This window comes from Diadema setosum, chromosome 5 (genome assembly GCF_964275005.1).
Source record: "Diadema setosum chromosome 5, eeDiaSeto1, whole genome shotgun sequence".
Lineage (NCBI taxonomy): Eukaryota > Metazoa > Echinodermata > Echinoidea > Diadematoida > Diadematidae > Diadema > Diadema setosum.
The window spans coordinates 35,370,095-35,389,290 of record NC_092689.1 but is presented as its reverse complement, the minus strand read 5'-3'; the positions used below and the strand labels follow the sequence as shown (position 1 = coordinate 35,389,290).

General features: G+C 40.9%; 1 protein-coding gene across 1 annotated transcript in view; it reads left to right on the top strand.

The window, feature by feature from the left end:
* The first annotated feature begins 1,421 nt into the window (after positions 1–1,421).
* Positions 1,422–19,196, top strand: part of LOC140228877 (trypsin-2-like) — a 33,065-nt gene continuing 15,290 nt past the window's right edge. Inside the window, exon 1 of the mRNA XM_072309146.1 lies at positions 1,422–1,556. Within this exon, the coding sequence (XP_072165247.1) occupies positions 1,422–1,556 (135 nt within the window). The remainder of the gene's footprint in view (positions 1,557–19,196) is intronic.

The following is a 19,196-nucleotide window of genomic DNA, read 5'->3' as shown; positions in this document are numbered from 1 at the left end:
CCTTTAAAGAATGGTGCCAGTGAAGCACCTTAACCAGCACTGATGTGAAACACACCAAAAATAACACAGACATCAATTCACATACTACATTCTAAGAACAAAGAAAAAGGTTCTTTGAGCACCATTAAATGGTTCTCCAGCACTGTCACAATAGCGACACCTTTTTTGGAGCCTGTGAGAACCTTTTAAATGGTGCCTGTCGGCACCTTTTAAATTGGTGCCCATTAGAACCTTTTGAAATGGTTCCCATGGAGCACCTTTTGAAAAGAGTCAAAAAGGTGCCCATCTTTAGTCAAAAAGGTGCCATGGGCACCTTTTAAAATGGTACTCTCACGAGCACCATTTCATCGGGAAAAAGGTTCTAATGGGCACCTTTTGCAAAAGGTGCCGACAAGCACCATTTCAAAAAGGTTTCTCACGAGCACCTAAAGGGTGTCGCTATTGTGACAGTGCTGAGAACCATTTAATGGTGCTCAAAAGAACCTTTTTTCTAAGAGTGCACAGGAACCTTTCCAGGATTGAACTGTTTAATTTTTCCTCTTCACATTTTTTTTGTCTCTCCTCTGCAGCATTTTATTTCTAGGATCCACCCAACAAGCCCCCTCTCCTTTACTTTCTTGAATTTCATTCTTTTTTTATCTTCTTCTTCTCTTTGTCCCCCCCCCCCCCCTCTCTCTCTCTCCCTCTCTCTCTCCCTCTCTCCTCCCTCCCCCTTCTCTCGATCCCTTCTCTCAACATAGTCTCATTAATTGCATCTCTCCTCGACTTACCTTTCCTCGCGGGATTATTCATCCTTTCTCCATTGATTCGTTAATTTCTGCATTCCCATAGTCCACATTGTTCGCCGACTTCGTTCTTCTCTTGGTTTCATGAATCTTACTTCTTTCTCTATATAGCTATCCTCCATGATTTTCCAACCTTCAACTCCTCCCTCTTCTTCGGTCTTCCCCTTCCATTCGCATTTTTCTCCTCCCAACGATGTCCGAACATCTTACTTGATTCTCGCTCTATTTCTTCCTTACCACTCTCTCTGTTCCTTTCTCTACCGTCTCCACTAGTGCAACTTCAACTTCCAGCCCATTACTGTCCCCCATGCACTCTTCACTTTTTGCCCTCCTTACCCCCCCCCCCCCCCCCCCCCCCCCCATATGTCGCTTCAGCTTCCCTCTTCAATTCTCCCCTTTTTAGGCTCTTAATTCTTCTGCCAAGCTTCCCTCTTCCATTCTCCTCTTTTAGGCTCTTCATCTGCCAAACAACGATCCGGTTAAGAACTTTATACAATGTAATATCACGGTGTCACCGCAAATCTTTCTCCCTCATTGGCCATGTAAACCTTCAAGCAACACATAAGAATGAAGAAGACAAATGCCGCTGGTGAAAAAAAACCAAAAACCCAAAAAAAAACCAAAACAATCATAATCATGGTCGATGTGCGCGGGCGGCGCTGCCACTTCCGGAAGTTACATCGACCCTCCACCCACGGCCACCAGCATGTCCACGTTGATATCCCCGCGAATTTTTCTCCCATGACCGCGTCGTGTGGACACAGGGTCGTGGTAAGTAAAGTATCAATTGGAATTTCAATTGCTGTGCCATAAGATTTCACTCTGACTAGAAATACGTCTGAACAGGGGAGGTGGATCTTTCTTCCACCTCCCTGGTCTGAACATGCCTTGTGACAGGATAGTGTGGTATGTGTACATTTAACGTGTTACATAACCTGACTTGAGTAGGATGGGAATGGGAATTATAGTTAACTCTGTGCCAGATGTAACCGTGTTACTGTTTGTTAGATTCTGTAGCGTCTCGCTCATCTCTTTGAAATTGCAGGTTAACAGGACTGTAAACTTTACAGTACTGGTTGAGGTAGGGATTCAGGTTTTGAACATTCCTAACTGAGATAATGAAAAGCCTTTTATGAAATATGAAAGAGCATGTAATTTCAGAAGGATTCAACGTTATGTGATGAAAATTGGTTTTCCAAAGTGGCCGAGATATCCAAAAAGGTGCTAACGTTTAATGATAAAAAGGCGACATGCCCCAACTTTATTAGGATCTCTTTGTTTCACCTTGTTTTTGGATATCTCAGCCATTTTGAAACCGACTTTCATCAAATAAACTTTTGATACCCCTTAGAACTGCATGCTCTTTGACATCTCATACTATAGACTAGAGTGTTTGAATATCTCTCAAAATGTTAAAAGCTAAATCCTCACCTTCACCAGATACTGTACACACCTTTAATGTTGATCGTTCGACCCAATAACGGAGTTGTGACGGTTAGACAGAACAGGAAAGGTATGGGGCTTTGCTGTAAAGAGGATATTAGTGCCGGTTACAACTCGTTATTCCGAAGGTTCGTTTTTCCGAAGGCTCTTCAGTCCGAAGATTCGTTATTCCGAAGGTCGTTATTTCCGAATTTCATTTTCGGATTGACAAATCTTCGGAATAACGAAACCTTCGGAATAACCGCCACAAATGTTCGTATTAACCCGTTTAGGACGAGTCCAGAGTATACTCGGGCAGGTGTCTATGGGAAATAGAAAAATCAAAATCAAACCGTCCTCAACGGGTTAACGAACCCTTTTTGATTTTCGCATTAATGAACCTCTAACCGTTAGGTATAGGGAATTTGTGTGTTTCGGATTAACAAACCTTCGGAATAAACGAACCTTCGGAATAATGAACAGCACCCATTAGTGCCACACCCTGCCGAGTGTAGTGTGTATGAAGGGGTTCTGCCATGGAAAAGGCCAAGCCTCTATTTTCGTCATGGCTGTTTCACTAGTAGCCGTAGGTGTTGTGGACTTGTGTATTAAAAATTGGCATCTGGGGCAGTATAGAGCAGAGTAGGCCTATGCTGGAATCACCCTGAGTTATGCAGTAACACGTGCCATTAAGTGTTCAAATTGATCTTCTTCATACAACCAATGGTGATTGTATTCCACAATATTTGTTGTGACACATTTCACTGGTACCGGTAGCTTATAAAGGGGAAGTAATTAACACACGATGCAATCACTTGTCCATGACTTGAGTGCTAATTACCCGGTAGGCCTACCATTTATTTCAGAGGCAAAATTATGGTATGCCTATGTAACTTTTAAGGGTATCATTGCTTTTGAATTAATGAGACAACACTTGGTACTTTTTCAACTTCTTACTGTCCCCTTTGAAGATGTGTTGATCATGGGCGACCGTATTATGATTTATATTTTACGTATATTCGTTCTACTAACCCCGGGGCACTCCTTATATATACACGGTTAACGCTTTCGGGCTGTGGCTGCGTTTATCAACTCCCTTTCTCTCGGCAGAAACAGGTTATCCAAACAAGCTTTCAAGGAATTTTTACGAGTTGATAAACGCAAAGCTGTTTTGAAAGCCCTTTAGGAAAGCCTTTTACAAAAGAGTGCGTTTATCAACTCCCTTTCTGGGCAGAAACAGGTTATCCAAACAGCTTTCAAGGAATTTTTTACGAGTAGATAAACGCAAAGCTGTTTTGAAAGCCCTTTAGGAAAGCCTTTTCGAAAGCCCCAAATTTGTGACGATCCAAACAGATTTCCTAAACAGGTTATCAGAAACCTGTTTGTAAAAGCCTTTCGAAGTTGATAAATGCAAAGCTGTTTTGAAAGCCCTTTAGGTCGCCCGGATACTGCAGTTACGCAACCATGCGTTTCCGGTTTCTGAAAAGACCGCGTGCCACGTAAAGTGCACACGAGTACGTGTACACAGGCGTATACATACAGCTGTGTGTAATGCACGCATATGCTTGGAACAAGGAGGTATTTCTTTCACCAACAAGGTTTGAGAAATAGAGTAACAACAGTCTCATTCCCTTTGATCCCATGTCTCATGCCGCCACTCAGAAATATTTGAAGTACGGTATGTGCTAAACTGGAGCTGGCCTCACAGATAGGAAGACAATTGATTCATGTGGCATTGTATCATGACTCATCACTCTCAAAGGAAGATATGTCTTTATGATGGTAATTGCCTTTTTCGCCGTCCCTTCTTAGAAAACAAGCTGCACATTAATAGTACAGGCAGTCAGGGCTTTGGAAAGGGCTCTCGAAAGGGCTTTCGAAAGGGCTATCGAAAGCCGTTTAAACAGGGGAAAGTTGATAAACGCAGCCGATGAAAACAAGCGGCACATTAATAGTACAGGGAGTGGACAGCGCTTTCGAAAGGGCTATGGAAAGGGCTATGGAAAGGGCTTTCGAAAGTCTTTTTAAACAGGGGAAAAGTTGATAAACGCAGCCTGTGTTTCCCATAATGTTCTACGTCACGTGCTTGGTTCGATCATGGAGATGTATAATAGCTGCATGATTAAAGGCGTTGTCTCTGTCGCCAGAAAAGTAAGTTTGGGGACCAGCGCAGTTCAGAACACCACAGGATGCAGAAAAAATAGTTTTTCTTTTATACTTTTATTTTCACTGGAGGTACCGACTCTTTTGTGCAGGTATAAATCACATTGTCTTGTACATTAATTGTAAACGCACACACAGGCGATTTCCATTAGTTTTGTATTGGAGGCAGCATTTAATTCGACCGCTGCAAAATTTTTGCAGGCTTGTAGCTGTATAAGAGCTCTCCAAACTGTTCATACCGGTACTATACAATGAAAACAGAATTATACATAGCCATCTTGGTTAGGCAAATAAGGGTCAAAGTTCATATTTGAAAAGGCCAATGTTAAAATCAAGATGATTTAAAGGACATTATTGGCATGTTTCAATTTGTTTATGGTCAAAGACCCTCTGGTAAATACACTGTATTCATACAACATGTACATCGATTTACGCAAGCAGACACACCGCTCGGAATTTCCATTTGGTTTGCATTACAGAAAAAATTTGATCTGAAATTCGTACAAAGAACTGGACTTCACGAACGTATCTCAATAAAGCTACATTGGTAAAGAGGATATATCACATCAGTTTTGTAGCCGATCACGTGTGACCGATATATGATGACCCCCAGCATATCACCAACTCGTCTTCAGTGACGAGCTTCATATCTCATTATTTATTATTTTTTTTTCAGTTACATTTATTACACAATCATTAGATAATCCCAGAACTTGCCCCGTTGTCACTATCACTCATTCCCATTAGTACATGTAGTTCCTGTACTGTACGCACTGTACTTGTGCATGATAATACTAAAAATTATTTTAACACATTTTTTGGTAACCCAGGGTACAGTGCTGGGAAAAAAAAAGATTTAAAAGTAAGAATAATACTAAACAGTGAATGTAGATGGTGTAACATGGATAATATATATAAGAAAAGAGGTGTACAGCAGTGAAACGATGGACATAGGTGAATACATTTAAAGCAAATTGAAAATTGCAGACTACCAAGAATGAACTACACTGATATATACAAAAGCTGGACCATGAAATAGCTTCTACAGACAATTCAGACTTAAGGTGGTACTCTCAAAGGGCCTTGAGAAACCCACTTGATGCTATAGACAACTCCTATCGTGGGGAAAATATGCCTTGGTCTAACCTCGGGGGGGGGGGGGGGGGGGGGGGGGGAGTTATTATAATAGGGAGCTTAAAAATTTGCGGCACGGACGTTTGAGACAGCCGTTGGAGCTGGACGTTCTTCTCTTCCCAGCGTCATGCTGAAAAGTAGCTTTAGATTAATGCTGAGACGCAAGGTATGAAAAATAAAATAGCGCCCCCATAAGATCGGTGCATGAAGTAGCTCTCTACGCCGTGAACTGAGCGGACGTAGAAATAGCCAAGAACGTGTAGTGAAAAACTCAGACGACGCAAGCTATAAATAGATCGACTTGATGCGCGTTTCTGCGCATGCTCAGAACATGTTGTTTTCCTCTGAACGTCCCCCGTTCTCGAAAATTTTAAAGCTCCCTAATGTTGCCCATTGAAGCTGTCAACAGATGATCTACAAGCTAATTCCTGAACTGTAACACCCTCTCCAAAACACCAGTGAATAAATGAATACATTTCATTTCATTCATTTTGGTTTTTTTAAAAGTGATACAAAAGTTTACAATAAATATGTAAGTAGATTATGATATGAATGGTTTTCTTTTGCATCAAATGAATACTGATCTGAAACCTATTGCAGTGTTGTTACAGATCCTGAATGATTGAGCTGTAGCACTGATGAAAAAACAAAGGAGCACCATTTGGAATGGAATCTGTCAAAGAGCACACCATTCATTCATTTCAGTGCATCATTACAATTGTTTGGTTGACATTCCATATATCATGTGCAAGCACTGGTAACTGGAATTACAGTGAATCATTCTTGGGAAATGGATGGTATACCGGTAGAACACCACTAGACTTTCTCCACTAGACTTTCTCAATTAATGCATTTCCTAAAAGTCGGGCAGTCATAATGAGAAATGCAGTAATCTACAATGTAGAAGAAAGTGGCCAGTATGTGTTGTCAGCTGGCAGTTTGTTTTTTGTTTTGTGTGTGTGTGTGTGTGTGCATAGGACAATCGACATGCATATTTGTATATGGGCAAGTCCAAGATAATGTCCCCTCAGATGCTCAAAATTCATCTTGATTTTATCAAAAAGTTATTGATATCATCTTGTAGCCAAAGAGTTAAATCATATGTTTCCAGCAAAGAAAATATTGAATTATGCAAATTTATGCAAGAAATATGGCCTTGATTTGCATAAATCAAAAACAAACCTTACGTATGGGACAAATTATAAATATTCATCTAAAATCAGTTGAATTTGTCCTTGACCTAGTTCCTTTATGGACATGACCCCTGTATGAGTTAGTATAATCTGCAATTGGTAAGACAAGGTCAGCACATTAATTATGCAAATTATGCACTTTCCCAGAACATAGTGTCCCATACGTAAGGATTTGAGTATGTTTTTTTAAGTTTTTTCTGAAGATTTGTAACATTGACCAATCATACTTTAGGAAGTTCTAATTTATTCATTTCAACTCCAGATTAGCAAACTAAATGAGGAAATTTAATTAGTCCTTCATCTTATAACTAATTAAAGTTTGCTTACGTATGGGACAAATGCCTTACGTATGGGACATTACATGCAAAGTGAATGGGAAAACCGCCTTTTGACATGGATGCTATATGTCCTTACATTTGTTTGGTTAATGGTTATCTTTGCACCTACTCTGAAGAATATGTCTATATATCTGCCTCTCCTACTCAGATGACCTCAGGGAGAGTGTAAGAACAGCATTATTGAGTCATTCTATGATTAAGAAAGGAAAATAAAGAATATTCATTTATACTTGTAATTTCTTATTTTCATTACAGGCTGTGCAGCTGGTCTTGAATTAACATTCCCCGTTAACATTTTGATATTGGACATTTTCTTAATTCAGTTATCATTTTCAACTTTACCTCTCTACAAAATGACTTTGTCCAAGAATGGGATTCTCTGAGTGTCATTTTAGGTGCAGTACACTGTTCAGCATGTACCACAGGTTGTACAGCCTCAAAAGCGAAATCAAAACAATTGTGCTTATGGCGCGCATCAATGACAACATTATAGGTCTTACTGAAAAGAAAAATCACTTAAGGTGTGAGCAGGTAACTTTGTCATTACTTGAGTTGATAGCAAAGGAAAAACCCTATGAGAGTACACTTGTACTTTTTATTTTGATATGATTGTAATATTTCAACTGTTCACCCTCAGAATATGTCATGACTTATCAAGGTCATGAACATGATTTCTGAAAATCCTGTAAAATGAAGACTATAGTTTACATTTGCTATAAACCACAATATCAATACTGGTTCTGTGGTTGGAGTGCTAAAAACACAAATTACACAAACAAATAGGAAATTCAATTTTCTTTTCTATTTTGTGTTTGAAGAGACAGATGTGCTCTGAGACACCTTCATCAACTCATACTTACTTTGTACCCCACATCTACACAATTATCAACATACACTGCAATCTGGTAGTGTATGATCAAATGAGGTTATTAGAATTTATTCAAAATTGTAATTTGCAGATCAGTGAGTTACTTAAGTGTTTCAAATCTAGATTTGAATGTGCAAATGATAATCTTTCCTGTATCACTACACAAGCATGTATGTATGTACAAAGTAGCACAAATTTTGTCGTCTTTGGTTTCATAGACACGAAGCCAAGCAATTTGAAAAAAAAAAACAGAAACAGCATTGGTACATACATTCTTCTATCTCCTTAAAATCTAAAACTTTCATTAAAATTTGATTGATATTGCAGTTCAGCTAAAATTCACATGGCAAAACATGATGATTACAGAGCAAAATGAAGTACTCTTGTTGTTGTGTTTTGTGCTGCATTTCAAACAATTATAAAGCTTTATAAAAACTTAGACAACTTGCAAGGTAAGCCTAGAGCTACTGAAAGTACCCACTTCAAACTGTATCTGCAAATACATTGTACATGACATTTGATTCTAAAGTTGAAATTATCAAGACTACAAATTAGTTATTGTACATGTACACGTATGCTATATCAAGGTCACAAGCTAGAATTTGCTCATTTTTTTTTTTCATTTGATGAAAAAATATTGACTAGAGTAATTACAAATGGGCTAGAAATAGAGTGTCAGTATACTATATCTGCATGTGTAGACATCATGAGGACAGTGTTAATGCATGACGGAATCCAAACTAAGACATTTAATTGTAAATTGATAATTACTTTTATTTGTTTTATTTTAGCTTTTGCTGGGTACCTGAACCGGGAAAGTACCCACTTAGAAGTCTATTTCATTTGTTACATGTTGTAGCATGATTTGTGGAACTAAATATGACACTATGGGGAAATTTAAAGTCATTCCCATGAATGCATTTGTGCACTAAAGACAAATGTCCCATACGTAAGTTGAGCCATGTCCCATACGTAAGGTGTACTTTCGTTAATTAAACCAACTTCATGAAAATATGCTTTATTCTTTTGCAGTGAAACTTTGCTGAAAGATACTTCAGTATTGTACCTTTCTTCACTTCCAAACAGAACTTGATCAGTAAGGTACTTTCAGAGAATTTTCAGTTCAAACTTTATTTTGAAAAATCCAGTTTTTCTCTGGTCCCATACGTAAGTTGGCATATTTTTCTTAATAAAATAATCAACCCAAGGTCAAATGACACCAAACTTAAACACAATATTCTTCTCAAGGATACCAGTCCTCCTGATGATAAACAATAAAATCCAAGTGCTCCTTCATTACTTTTCAGAGGTTTGAAATCTCTGAATGTCCCATACGTAAGGTGCGCGATATCTTGGACTTGCCCATATATACTCTAGTCTTTAAAATTGAAGAGAATTGTATATTAAGAATACAAAGCTTTGTTGTCCACCCCCGAGGCACTTGTGTCTATAGCTGGGTTTCAGACCGGTTTGTAATTCAGCTGGTGTTTCAACTGCCACATTATCAGTAATCTGTGACCAACTAATGGGAAGCATGAATACACATGTACAAACATTAAAGGAACATTAACAAGAAATAAAACCATGATATACCACACAGAGAAAAGCTGACTGAACTTATCTTTACAATGCTATATACAGTTCCTTTCTCCAGGGAGATTATTTAGAGTATTTTTTTTTTTTAAGTAGCAGCTGTTTGTTGGCCTGTTTGACACAATAATTGTGCAAAAAAGTTGTAAAATGAACTTGATTGAAATTTGGACAGTTAAAAAGAGTGCAAGGCAAGGAACAGTGGTATTTGTTTTCTTGTATTGCCTTAGGAGGTTTTTTTTTTTCTTTCTTTTTGATGGCAGGTGTCACTGGTGGCCTGTCAAGAAGACAATGTGGACCTATATTTTTGCGTGAGGCAGGCCTGTTCCAGGCATTGCTGCAGAGGGCAGGATTCCTGTTGATGGTGCTGGGACTGCTGCGTCTTCCGTACTAGACACTTCTACACTTATTGGAAGTGTATTGCGCCTCCCGATCTGGCATTGTTTGCTGTAGTCACATTTGAGAGAGAGCGTTATGGGTGTGGTTTCTTCCTTGACTCCCCTCAATTCATAACAGGTGTGTCTTGAAAATATACAATAGTACAAAAATTCTGAAATATGTCTCCTTCATTGTTTGCATTGATGTTAATTGCCATTGGGGTAAATAAGCAGCTACCACATGATTGGAACATGGATATATGGAGCATTGCTATCATGGAACAGTTTGACAGCAACATTTATGAGGCACATTATTTTTACTGCATGAATAACAAATTTCATTGTGTGTTAAGTCTGGACATTGTTTTGCTGTTGATGAAATAAACTTGCATTTTGTTTTTTAGCTCACCTGAACCAAAGACTCAAGTGAGCTTTTGAGATCATTCACCGCCCGATAATGATATTTAGTGGCCCAAAAGAATATTAAGAAGAGCGTAATGAAATAAAATAATTTGATCAGACCTAAAATTGGTGCTATAAACCATCATGATGATATGAAAATTGGCAGGTATGATGGAGGGCTAAAAAACCACATACTGTGACTAAGTTTGCCAGGTACCAGCAGTGAGTTCAAAAACCTTGCCAATTGCAGACAAGTAATTCTAACCCAATTCCAGCCAATCTGAAACATGCTGCCATTCACTTCAAGCCATGCTGTAATCAATTTTCCAGGCTCCCAGCCATTAATACTACTGGCTTTTGTGTAGTGCTCACGTCTCACCTTCTTATTATTTCTGCATGAGGCAGGCCTGCTCCAGGCATTGCTGCAGAGGGCAGGATTCCTGTTGATGGTGGGACTGCTGCGTCCTCTGTAGTTGACACTTCCACACTCGTTGGAAGTGTATCTTGTCTCGGGCAGTATGTGTCGTTGCCCTGACCACCCACCTGTGACCTGCATTTAAAAACATATTATGATAGAGAGCCCTATGTGTGAGGTTTCTTCAGTGACTCCCTTAATTCAGAGGAAGGTGTGTCTGTGAAATTTATTTGTTTATCTATTTATTTATCAGTCTTGTTTTCACAAGGTGGCTCCATCATTGAGCTGAACATTGATGGTTGTGGAGGCAACTTGGACGAGGATAAAATGCGGAAGTGCTAGTGATTTTCTCAGTTTTACGCTCCGCGCGCAGCTAGCAATCACTGCTACGCGCTGTCTAAATGTACAATGTACTGTACATGACAGTATCGCGTTGTATGCTGTCGCTGCCACACAAACATGTAACATGCAGTTAGTACAAAGAGATTTTGGGGAGGAGAAAAATCTCTTATGAGTTAGTATGAGTAGCGGTATGTGATGTCCGCTAGTGAGCCTGCTACAAGCTTCCCGATAGCCAATCTGTTTTCGGAAATAAGTTATGAGTTATAGGGATTTATCTGTGATTCTGGTGCAATACGACATTATGGAAGCTGAGCTATCAACATGGATACGAAAGTGCAAACACCCTACACATCCCTAGGCACAGTAAGTACCTGTATGTACTATTGTAGGCTAGATCTAACTCAACTGTTCGGCTACATCTAACCCCGGGCGCTTCTTCACACAGATACTGTAACGTTAGCTTCTTTCGGGCTGGTCGCAGTTTGTACCCAACGGTTATGTTACAGCTACTTGCAGTAGGCCTAGGTCTACCTCTAATAACGTTAATACTATTGAATCTACCTCTTTGGTGCTACCTTCATTTACGTATCTAGGGCTCTAAAGTCAGACCTTCTAGAATTTAGAACTAGATTGTTCTAGAGTCTAATGTTAGATCTAGTTCTAACTGTTAGTATACGTCTAAAACTAAAGTGTCTAATGAGTAGATTCTAACTAGTCTAGCATTCTAGGATTTAGGAAGTAAGAACCTAGCTGAATCTAACGTTAGATTGATTAGAAGGCCTACATTGATAAAGCCTCGTGATAGGGACCTACGATAGATAGAACTAATTTATAATTAGAGAACTAGATCTAACTGTTAGGCCTAGATCTAGTAGAGTGTACACTAGCTGTTGTACTGCGTTTCTGACTCCTGCACCGAAATCTTCCCAGCTAAATTGTTTCCAGAATGGCAGCCTTGGTAGCTCTGCCGAGTCTAAATGGGGCTAACCAGAGAAATTTATATTTAACCTTTGGTCAGACAGCTAAGGTTAAATAACCTGAGTTTCTTGAACATTAACCTGAGAAAAAACTATGGTTAAGCTTTATGCAATAGAAAAACTCTGGTTAAAAATTCTTAACCAGAGTTTCTGGATTTAACCATGAAAAAACTCTGGTTAAGGCTTTTATGCAACAGGGCCCAGAACAGAGTGATATCAATGAAAACAGACTATAGTACATATATAGCTAACCCCCAAACCCCAAATTGTCTCAAGGGGCGACCAATGTTGTAAATGTTGGTCTGGTCTGTTAGCTTCTCTCTGTACTGGTCAGGGGTTAGGTAATCACGGAGACACCAATCACCATCAAATTTACAATACTAAAGTTTTGAAGGGACCTAAAATTTCTCCACAATGGCCAGGACAAAAATATAAACAAGGGTATACAATTATTTATATAGTTACTCTTATGCTTCTAACAGCATATTGTTTATTCACTGGCCTACCCGTAGGCCTGAAATAATGAATGGCCCACAAACAATTTCTTTTTACAGCTCGTGACACATTTTCTGCAAATATCAATGGACCGACATTTTGTCACCCTTGCAACACTAATCAATAATACATAATGTAACTGGACCTCTCTCTAGCACTCGTCTCTTTATACTCATTAACCGGAGACCCTTTACGACCATTCTACTCTATGGGAGGGGAAGGGGTTTGGTTAGTTGGGAAAATGAAATTAGTTGGGGTGTGCATGGTCACTTAGCTCAACGTCTGTTTGGTCGACGCATAAAGACCTCCGCATATCGATCTCGTCGTCGATGAGCTGGGGTGTCCAATGGGTGATCTGCCTCTACCACAAACTCGTCACCAAGGGCGTGGGGAGTCCAGCATCAATACAGTCGCTGTCAGTTTACTTTGCCCCAGTCGGATGGGATGCTCCGACCATCATGACCACGATGCCAATCAACCAGTTGTCGCTCAAGTTTATTACACTCTGACTTTGGGCGAGCCGAATTAAATCGTGTGGACAGTCCGATCAAAACCATCGTGATCATGCTCACAGCTCTATGTCAGCGAGGTCTGCAGTGTCAGTGCATGTTAATTATTAGTTTGGAGAGGACATGATGTGTGAAGGAAGGGGGTTTCCAAACTATATGTCAGTGGTCTCCAACCAAAAGTCTGCTCCTGTCTCCTCAAGCTCCAAACAACTCTCAAAGTTCCAAAAATACTATGCAGCTTTTAATTGCCTCTCTACATAATGTGTAGGAGCTCAATCGAGTTTTGTTTGCCACTCTCTCCTCTCAGCTCAAACATGGTCTTTTATGCCTAATTAACTATTCACATTTTTTCTTCCTACAACTATTTCATTGGTTTAATCTGATCCTGGGAAGTGATGTCCACAAGAAACTAAAATCCCATTGGTGAAATGTCCCTCTAGCTCCTCACATTATTTTCCATGCAAAATCTGCTGTCGTGGTTCCTGTCAATTTCTGCTTAATTGCAAAACGATATAAAAACAAGGGGCAGGAGACAAAGTGCCAGTGTCTGCATTGCTCACCAACGGTCTGTAATTTCTTTAACTACTTCTTTAAGACACCAGAATCAGTGCACAAGACTGGCCCCCCTATTCAGACGCAAGCCAGTTTATACCAAAACTCAATAAATAGTCAAGGCGCTAATTACTGTAAGAGGCTTAATTAAGGAGTTCGTTCAACCCACCCCGCAGAAAAGGTTTGACAGACAAGGTGGTAGATGGGACCTCTATGAACATCCCCAGGAAGTATGTGGTTCCAAATTGTGGTGTCGGTAGAATTTTGCTGGCCACTTTTCATCAGGATTTGTTGGAACAAACGTAAAAGAGTCTGCGCACGCCAAGACTATTACACGTGCTACTAGCCATGGGCGTAAATCCCGGGGGGATGGGGGGGATATATCCCCCCTGAAATGGAGGAGGGGGGGATGGCCTGTACAATCATCCCCCCCTGAATTTTGAAGAAAAAAAATGGAGGAAGCAGAAATGTGATTGTATCAATTTTGGCATATTGCATGACGTTTGTACGCCGGCCTTCAGACAGGTAACAGAGCTGAACAGTATTCTATCTTGTAGGAAATCGAATGCATAATTTTCTCAAGCGCTCGCTCGCTTCGCTCGCTCGCGGACATGGACATACACTGTAAGGTATGGCTCAGACGTTGACAACGTCAAATAGTGTAGGCCTACATGTAAACATGCTAAGACGAGAGTAACTTGGGACCATCTGCAAAATATGTACGAAAACAAACAAACAATAACAAAACTATATTGCCATATTAAACCCTCCATTTCCTGAATCATTCATGAGGAACGACAGTGACTGATAATTCAGTCAAGATACATCTATGGGTGTACCCATAGGGAAGATCAGGGGCGTCGAAAATATCTCGGGGGGGGGGGGGGGCAGAGGGCATTTGCCCCGCCCCTACGAAAGTGTTTAGGCAGGCAAATCATTTATCCCCCAAGCAATTTCCGAGATGAGGACAAATTTCGAACTTTCTTAATGGAATTATAGTCCAAATACCGCCAGAACTATGCGCAAATCGTTGAATTGCAATCATAAACATGCAAAAGCTCCGCTATACTGGATCCCTTTCGATAAGTACACTGTTGAGATTGACGTATATTTCCCTAATTTGTCAAAGAGTGTGCAGCATATCTTTCACTTAACAAAAGCTCCCTCATATGCAGAGGCGTCGATGGGGGGGGGGGGGATGGTCCCCCCATAAAAGTGGGACAAACCAAATCGCAAAAATATAGCTAAAAACGGCAGTTTTTGGGGTGTAAAATGTCAAAATTTTAAAGCTCGCTCGCCTCCGCTCGCTCGCATTTAAGCGCTAAGCCATTCCCCTGATGTTGCTACCAGTGATTGACAGCAGTTGCGCCCGGTGCCCCCCCTCCCCTAATCTCCAAAGCAAAAATATAGCTACAAATGGCAGTTTTGGGGACTGTAAGATGTCAAAATTTTTCAAGCTCGCTCGCTTCGCACACTCGCATTTAATCATTATGCCATTCTCATGATGTTGCTGCCATAAATTGCCAGCAGTTTTCGCCCGGTGCTCCCCCTTAATTTCCAAAGCTAAAAATAAAGCTACAAACGGCAGTTTTGGGACTGTAATAAGTCGAAATTTTGAAGCTCGCTCGCTCCGCTCGCTCGGATTTAATCATTATGCCATTCTTCTGATGTTGCTGCCAGTAATTGCCAGCAGTTTCGCCCGGTGTGCCTCCCCTTAATTTCCAAAGCGAAAAAATACAGCTACAAACGACATTTTCTGGGATTGCAAAATGTCAAAATTTTAAGGCTCGCTTGCTCCGCTCGCTCGCATTAATCGCTATGGCATTCTCCTGATGTTGCTGCCAGTGATTGACAGCAGTTGCGCCCGGTGCGTCCCCTTTAATTTCCAAAGCGAAAAATATAGCTACAAATGGCAGTTTTGGGGACTGTAAGATGTCAAATTTTCAAGCTCGCTCGCTTCGCACACTCGCATTTAATCATTATGCCATTCTCATGATGTTGCTGCCAGTAAATTGCCAGCAGTTTTCGCCCGGTGCTCCCCCCTTAATCTCCACAGCGAAAAGCATAGCTACAAACGGCAGTTTTTTGGACTGTAAGATGTCAAAATTTTTGAAGCTCGCTTCACTCACTCGCATTTATCATTATGCCATTCTCCTGATGTTGCTGCCAGTTATTGCCAGCAGTTTCGCCCGGTGCTCCCCCCCCCCCCTTTAATTTCCAAAGCGAAAAATATAGCTACAACGGCAGTTTTGGGACTGTAATAAGTCAAAATTTTGAAGCTCGCTCGCTTCGCTCGCTCGCATTTAATCAGTATGCCATTCTCCTGATGTTGCTGCCAGTAATTGCCAGCAGTTTTCGCCCGGTGCGTCCCCTTAATTTCCTAAGCGAAAAAATACAGCCACAAACGACAGTTTGGGGGACTGTAAAATGTCAAAATTTTTCAAGCTCGCTCGCTTCGCACACTCGCATTTAATCATTATGCCATTCTCATGATGTTGCTGCCATAAATTGCCAGCAGTTTTCGCCCGGTGCTCCCCTTAATTTCCAAAGCTAAAAATAAAGCTACAAACGGCAGTTTTGGGACTGTAATAAGTCGAAATTTTGAAGCTCGCTCGCTCCGCCTCGCTCGGATTTAATCATTATGCCATTCTTCTGATGTTGCTGCCAGTAATTGCCAGCAGTTTCGCCCGGTGTGCCTCCCCTTAATTTCCAAAGCGAAAAAATACAGCTACAAACGACATTTTCTGGGATTGCAAAATGTCAAAATTTTAAGGCTCGCTTGCTCCGCTCGCTCGCATTAAATCGCTATGGCATTCTCCTGATGTTGCTGCCAGTGATTGACAGCAGTTGCGCCCTGTGCGCCCCCTTAATTTCCAAAGCGAAAAAATACAGCCCAAGACGGCAGTTTTTTTTACTGTAAAATGCCAAAATTTTCAAGCTCGCTCGCTTCGCTCGCTCGCATTTTATTGTTATGCCATTCTCATGATGTTGCTGCCAGTAAATTGCCAGCAGTTTTCGCCCGGTGCTCCCCCTTAATCTCCACAGCGAAAAACAAAGCTACAAACGGCAGTTTTGGGGACTGTAAGATGTCAAAATTTTGAAGCTCGCTTCACTCACTCGCATTTAATCATTATGCCATTCTCCTGATGTTGCTGCCAGTTATTGCCAGCAGTTTTCGCCCGGTGCTCCCCCCCCCCCCCCTTAATTTCCAAAGCGAAAAATATAGCTACAAACGGCAGTTTTGGGACTGTAATATGTCAAAATTTTGAAGCTTGCTCGCTTCGCTCGCTCGCATTTAATCATTATGCCATTCTCCTGATGTTGCTGCCAGTTATTGCCAGCAGTTTCGCCCGGTGCTCCCCCCCCCCCCTTAATTTCCAAAGCGAAAAATATAGCTACAAACGGCAGTTTTGGGACTGTAATAAGTCAAATTTTGAAGCTCGCTCGCTTCGCTCGCTCGCATTTAATCAGTTTGCTATTCTCCTGATGTTGCTGCCAGTAATTGCCAGCAGTTTTCGCCCGGTGTTCCCCTTCATTCCAAAGCAAAAAAAATACAGCCACAAACGACAGTTTGGGGGACTGTAAAATGTCAAAATTTTCAAGCTCACTCGCTTCGCTCGCTCGCATTTAATCGTTATGCCATTCTCCTGATGTTGCTGCCAGTACGAACTGCCAGCAGTTGCGCCCTGTGCGCCCCCTTAATTTCCAAAGCGAAAAATACAGCCCAAAACGGCAGTTTTTTTACTGTAAAATGCCAAAATTTTCAAGCTCGCTCGCTTCGCTCGCTCGCATTGTATTGTTATGCCATTCTCTTGATGTTGCTGTCAGTAATTGCCAGCAGTTTCACCCGGTGCCCCCCTTAATTTCCAAAGCTAAAAATAAAGCTACAAACGACAGTTTGGGGACTGTAATAAGTCAAAATTTGAAGCTCGCTCGCTCCGCTCACTCGCTCAATCATTATGCCATTCTCCTGATGTTGCTGCCAGTAATTGCCAGCAGTTTTCGCCCGGTGCTCCCCCTTAATTTCCAAAGCTAAAAATAAAGCTACAAACGGCAGTTTTGGGACTGTAATATGTCAAAATTTTCAAGCTCACTCGCTTCGCTCGCTCGCATTTAATCGTTATGCCATTCTCCTGATGTTGCTGCCAGTACGAACTGCCAGCAGTTGCGCCTTGTGCGCCCCCCTTAATTTCCAAAGCGGACAAAATACAGTCACAAACTGCAGTTTTGGGACTGTAAAATGTCAACATTTTCAAGCTCGCTTGTAACAGTTTGTCAGAAATATATCACTCTCCTCCCACTTTATATTTCATGCAAAAGAGTGAGACATCCGATCCTGTAAAGTGTGTGTGTGTGTGGGGGGGGGGGGGGGAGGGGGGGAGGGGGGTTACCAAGCTTCTCTCACCCCCGTCCCCCTCAAGGCTTCGCCGGTTCGGTTATGGGCTTGTAATCGTGGTGATGGTGACTATCGCCGATCATCCCCCCACTCCTCAGTATGATTTACGCCGTTGCTACTAGCAGTGCTACAGGCGCCAGTGCCAGTGCTGCGTGTGGTAGTCTTAGCGCGCATATACTTTTTCTTCGATAAACAAGGGTTTTGCCTGCGAACTAACTTTTCACGCCAAGCTGGGTTCGGTGTAGTGTAGTTTCTAGCCGTTTTTATTTCGTCTTTATTTCAAGAGTTCAAGCAAGCCGAGTGAGAGCGCATACCCGGTGATTGTGACGACCGAATCGCAATCACTGGGTGTGTGCTCTCACTCCACTTAGCGCAATATATACAGCGGGCTTCTGCATAATACACAAGCTGCAACTCAGAGAAATAAAGACGAAAAAACGGCTAGAAATTAAGACTAGGGTCGGTAAACGCTTGTCGCTATTTGGGGCACTGGAAACGACAAACTCACACAGTTCTTGCATTTATTTCATGGAGAATTCATCAAAACTGCATAAACTATATATATGTATATGTTGCTAGAGATGTCATCCATACAGTGGGATTCATGTAAGTATAATATTGTGCATGGTTACCATGGTAACCGGATGCCTAAAGGTGACTGGTAACCCCCAAAATGCCTCCTGCTGCTGCAAACATTGTTTTTTTTTTTTATCTTATAGTTGCAATAAAAAAAACACAATTTTTTTATTGATTTCGTTTAAAAAGTTTTCCCTGTTGCCATGCAATCAGTATTATCCAATCAGAATTTAGTTGTCAATAACTCGAAAACTAAAGCCCATAATTTCAAAAAGCTCAATAAGCATGTCCTTCCTTCTGCATAAAGTGTACGACATCAGGTATATGTGAAGAATATTTTGAAGCATTCTCAAGTTACAGCAAAATTTGTAAGCAAAGGCATAATAAACGGCCATTGAAAGAAAGATATCATTTCGAATAGTAAAATGCATGAAAAAGTTGCATCCGTCATACTTTCAACACATATTTGACTTCAAAGCATTGGCAAATGTATATAGTTTTTAATAATGTACGGACACAAATTTCCCTTAAAAATAAGATGAATACAGAAAGCAAAGCCAATATTCTATAGTAGCTCTTTCGAGTACTTACAGAGCGATGGTTATTCAAAACAATCCTGGAAAAGAGCAGAGGAAAGCAATTGATTGTTTATGTTCTTAAAG